This window comes from Mastomys coucha, unplaced genomic scaffold (assembly GCF_008632895.1).
Source record: "Mastomys coucha isolate ucsf_1 unplaced genomic scaffold, UCSF_Mcou_1 pScaffold21, whole genome shotgun sequence".
NCBI classification, from domain to species: domain Eukaryota; kingdom Metazoa; phylum Chordata; class Mammalia; order Rodentia; family Muridae; genus Mastomys; species Mastomys coucha.
In genome coordinates, this window is record NW_022196904.1 from 140,157,042 (window position 1) to 140,161,600 (window position 4,559).

The following is a 4,559-nucleotide window of genomic DNA, read 5'->3' on the forward strand; positions in this document are numbered from 1 at the left end:
AAAAAAGAAAGAAAGAAAGAAAGAAAGGAAAAAGAGGCAGTCAGGCAGGGCTGGGCGTTTGCTCATACAGTTGCATATTGTAGCCAAGCATGACTCCCTTCCTGTGTCTGTAACCTCCCTGATCGTAAACGTGCTTTAAGGAAGGAGATCTTTCCTTTTCTGCCAGCTGTGTCTGTGGGGTAGCATTTACACATAAGCTATAGCCTGGCCATTCATTAGCCTAAGTCTGTCTGTCTGCCACCAGGGGTGGTGAGCCGTACCGCCTGTACAACTTGGATGTGTTCCAGTATGAGCTGAACAACCCCATGGCTCTATATGGGTCTGTTCCTGTGCTCCTGGCACACAGCTTTCATCGAGACTTGGGCATCTTCTGGCTTAATGCTGCTGAGACATGGGTTGATATATCCTCCAACACAGCTGGGAAGGTGAGAGCGTGGCATGAGGAGAGATGTGGTGAGCGTCTGTCATGTCTTATGATAGGGATGCTGGATGTGAGTGTGAAAACACTAATGGCACAGCTTATTTGAGAGACAGTTCGTAGTCATTGCCAGATAGTCTTCATGTGAAGCCATTGCCTCTCTGCCTTGAGAAGATTCCCTTGTTACCTGTCCATTCTGTAGAAACACTCTAGGTTGCAGGGGTTAGGTTGCCAATCTCTTGGGCCTAGAGAGATGGCTTAGTGGTTAATAGCACTGACTGCTCTTTCAGAGGTCTTAAGTTCAATTCCCAACAACATGGTGGCTCACAACTATCTGTAATGGGATCTGACGCTAATGGGATCTTCTGTCTGAGGCCCTTTTCTGTCATGCAGGCATACATGCAAATAGAGCACTCACATATATATATATATATATATATATATATATATATAAAATACATAAGTAAATACATTTTGAAGGAAAGAAAAGGGTTCCCAATTTCAGGGAAGAAGACAGGTATCATCAGATTATTGTAAGGCAAGAGGACTTCAGGAGTGGTAAATGGCAGTCTGATGTGTGGGCCGTGAAAGCGTCCCCAAGGAAAGATACTTTACTCTTCAATTCCAGCGAGGCGTCAGGAGCCAGTAGTGTAAGCACTCGAGAGAAAGTTGCTGCTTTTGTTTCAAGTTGGCAATGAAAAGTTGACTTTGTCTCCTTCACAGACCCTTTTTGGGAAGATGCTGGATTACCTGCAGGGATCTGGGGAGACTCCACAAACAGATGTTCGTTGGATGTCAGAGAGTGGCATTATTGATGTTTTCCTGATGCTTGGCCCGTCGGTTTTTGATGTCTTCCGACAGTACGCTAGTCTCACAGGTAGGTGATGTTTCCAACAGCCTCATTTTTCTGTTCTTGAGAAGTTAGGTTTGTGCATTTCCAGACATTCTCTCCAAACCTGTTTTCTACTCTACTTCCCTTTTAGTATCCTTCTACTCTATAATCTGGTTTCATCTGATCCCCATTATGACTATGTTCTTTTCTTTCCCTTTTGTTGTGTGTGCATATGGTGTATGTCGTGTATGTGTGAGTCCCCTCAGAAGCCAGAAAAGGGCACGTGGAACTGATGTCACAGGTGCTTGTGAGCTGCTGGATGTGGGTGCTGTGAACCCAAACTTGGGTCCTCTGGAAGAGCAGCAGTGCTCTTAACCTCTGCCATTTCTTCAGCCCTTGTGACCCTATCATTTGAACCTGCAGGGACCCAGGCATTGCCCCCACTCTTTTCCCTCGGCTACCACCAGAGTCGCTGGAATTACCGGGATGAGGCTGATGTTTTGGAAGTGGATCAGGGTTTTGATGATCACAACATGCCTTGTGATGTCATATGGTTGGACATTGAACATGCTGATGGCAAGCGGTACTTCACTTGGGACCCCACCAGATTCCCTCAGCCCCTCAATATGCTTGAGCACTTGGCTTCCAAGAAGCGGAAGGTAAGGGGATCCTGTAGGTGTGTTTGGCCTTCTTGCAGTAGAGTTGAGGCATGATATCCTCGACCACTCGTACTTCTGTTCTTTGTTCCCAGCTGGTGGCCATTGTGGACCCCCACATCAAGGTAGACTCTGGTTACCGAGTTCACGAAGAATTGCGAAACCATGGGCTGTATGTTAAAACTCGGGATGGCTCTGATTATGAGGGCTGGTGCTGGCCAGGTAGGCAGGCTTAGAACTGAAGGGGAGGCAGGCCCAGAATTAAAGGGGAGGCTATAGAGCAGCTAAGGGGGTAGAGATACTATGTTATGTTTTGGTTTTACCTCTTTGAGAATTGAGAGTTGGTGTTTTCTTTCTCAGGCTCAGCTAGTTACCCGGACTTCACTAACCCACAGATGAGGTCCTGGTGGGCTAACATGTTCAGCTTTGACAATTATGAGGTAGGAAAGACTGTCATATGCCTTCTGTCTTTTCTGCTTTTCCTTCATAAATAAACTTTTCTGTTCAGTACCTTTGTTTTTGTTGGACCTGTAACATTTCATGGGACTTGAAGATCTTGGAGGATTTTGAAAAATACTTGGTTCTGGATTTCTAGAAGGTTTCTGACAGTGTTTAACATAATTGGTGCCTGTGTTTTCAGGGTTCAGCTCCTAATCTTTTTGTTTGGAATGACATGAATGAACCGTCTGTGTTTAATGGTCCTGAGGTCACCATGCTGAAGGATGCTGTGCATTATGGTGGCTGGGAGCACCGGGACATCCATAACATCTATGGCTTATATGTGGTAAGGGACCCGGAGAGGAAAGTTGGTAGACAAAGGGAGGACAGTACTTAAACATGAGGACTATATAGTCGTCACCAGATTACAGATGGCATTTGCTCTTCCCTCTCTCTTGTCTTTCTTCCTAGCAAATGGCGACTGCTGATGGGCTAATACAGCGCTCTGGTGGCATAGAGCGTCCCTTTGTCCTGAGTAGGGCTTTCTTCTCAGGCTCCCAGCGCTATGGTAAGACTTTCGAGAATAGAGCTGTGGCAGCTGTGCGTGAGAGTGAATGCCTTTAATCCCAGCACTTGGGAGGCAGAGGCAGGTGGATTTCTGAGTTTGAGGACAGCCTGGTCTACAAAGTGAGTTCCAGGACAGCCAGGGCTATATAGAGAAACCATGTCTCAAAACCTGATCCCCCACCCCCCGCCAAAAAAAAAAAGGATGCTGAGTCAGGAATAGCTTTAGCTGTAGGGCTGCCTAGACTGTCCAGGTAGTCTAGGCTACCCTGATCATGTTTAGTAAGACTCTGTCTCAAGGGAAAAGTAAGCAAGCAAAAACAGGTGTAACACAAAAGTATGAAGGCCAGATCAGAGGAGCCGTAGTATCTTTGGAGAACTGTACATTACAACCTCCAGCTGTGTGTTTGGACGTGTGGATGGTGTATCTAATCTTCGTTTAAGTCTTCTGGCAGGGATGGAGTGGGAGCATTGCCTGGCTTATACAAGGCCTTTGCTAAGTTCCTAGTACCAAAAAAGAGAAGGAGTTGTGTTTAACTTTACTATTGTCAGAGTGTCCTGGACACTTGTCTAGTAACTGTGGCAGGTCAGAGGACACCTATATAAAGGCTGAGTCCCTAGCTCTGTATCAGGCTCCTTCCCTTTTGACTTCCTTAGGAGCTGTGTGGACAGGGGACAACACTGCAGAATGGGAGCATTTGAAGATCTCTATTCCTATGTGTCTCAGCCTGGCACTGGTGGGGTTTTCCTTCTGTGGTGGTAAGAGAAGGAGAAGTTTGGGGTTTTGATTGGGATAAAGTCATAGGACCTGGGCATGAGCAAAGAACAGAATATTTACATGGATGGCTGCCAGCACTTCTTTGCCATTTTGCAACCTGCTCCTTCTCCTCTCCCAGCGGATGTAGGTGGATTCTTCAAGAACCCAGAGCCAGAGCTGCTTGTGCGCTGGTACCAAATGGGTGCCTACCAGCCATTCTTTCGGGCTCATGCCCACTTGGACACTGGGCGTCGAGAGCCATGGCTGTTAGCGTCTCAATACCAAGATGCAATTCGAGATGCCTTGTTCCAGCGATATTCTTTGCTGCCCTTCTGGTATACCCTCTTCTATCAAGCTCACCAGGAAGGGTTTCCTGTCATGAGGTAAATTAGTCAGTGGGGTCTGTGTAGAGTCAGATAGATGACTGGGAGATAGTTTGCATCTCTGGGCCTCTTACTTTCCCTTTCCAGGGCCTTGTTTGTAAGATCTGATTTTAATATGAATATGGAAGGGAGTCCTGAGGATGTAATTCAGTGGTAGAGTACTTGCTTTTTTAGTGTATAAAGCCATGGGTTCGGTCAAGCCCCAGTGTCACCAAAAAAAGAAACAGGCTAATGAAATGGGTAAAAGCAGTTGCCATCAAATATAGGAGTTCAATCTCTAAAACATGATGGAAGTAGAGAATTGACTCCTAGCCCGGCAGTGGTGGCACACGCCTTTAATCCTAGTACTTGGGAGGCAGAGGCAGAGGCAGGCAGATTTCTGAGTTTGAGGCTAGCCTGGTCTACAGAGTGAGTTCCAGGATAACCAGGGCTACATAGAGAAACCTTGTCTTGAAAAACCAGAGAGAGAGAGAGAGAGAGAGAGAGAGAGAGAGAGAGAGAGAGGGGGGGG

At 46.6% G+C, this 4,559-nt stretch overlaps 1 protein-coding gene across 3 annotated transcripts in view; it reads left to right on the top strand.

Moving 5' to 3' along the window:
* Ganab (glucosidase II alpha subunit) overlaps positions 1-4,559 on the top strand; it is a 21,148-nt gene that overhangs the window by 13,239 nt on the left and 3,350 nt on the right. For all 3 annotated transcript variants that reach the window (XM_031389607.1, XM_031389608.1, XM_031389609.1), the window contains 9 exons: positions 245-425; positions 1,142-1,295; positions 1,674-1,909; positions 2,002-2,128; positions 2,267-2,346; positions 2,547-2,690; positions 2,816-2,912; positions 3,566-3,667; positions 3,805-4,048. In XM_031389607.1, the coding sequence (XP_031245467.1) occupies positions 245-425; positions 1,142-1,295; positions 1,674-1,909; positions 2,002-2,128; positions 2,267-2,346; positions 2,547-2,690; positions 2,816-2,912; positions 3,566-3,667; positions 3,805-4,048 (1,365 nt within the window). The remainder of the gene's footprint in view (positions 1-244; positions 426-1,141; positions 1,296-1,673; positions 1,910-2,001; positions 2,129-2,266; positions 2,347-2,546; positions 2,691-2,815; positions 2,913-3,565; positions 3,668-3,804; positions 4,049-4,559) is intronic.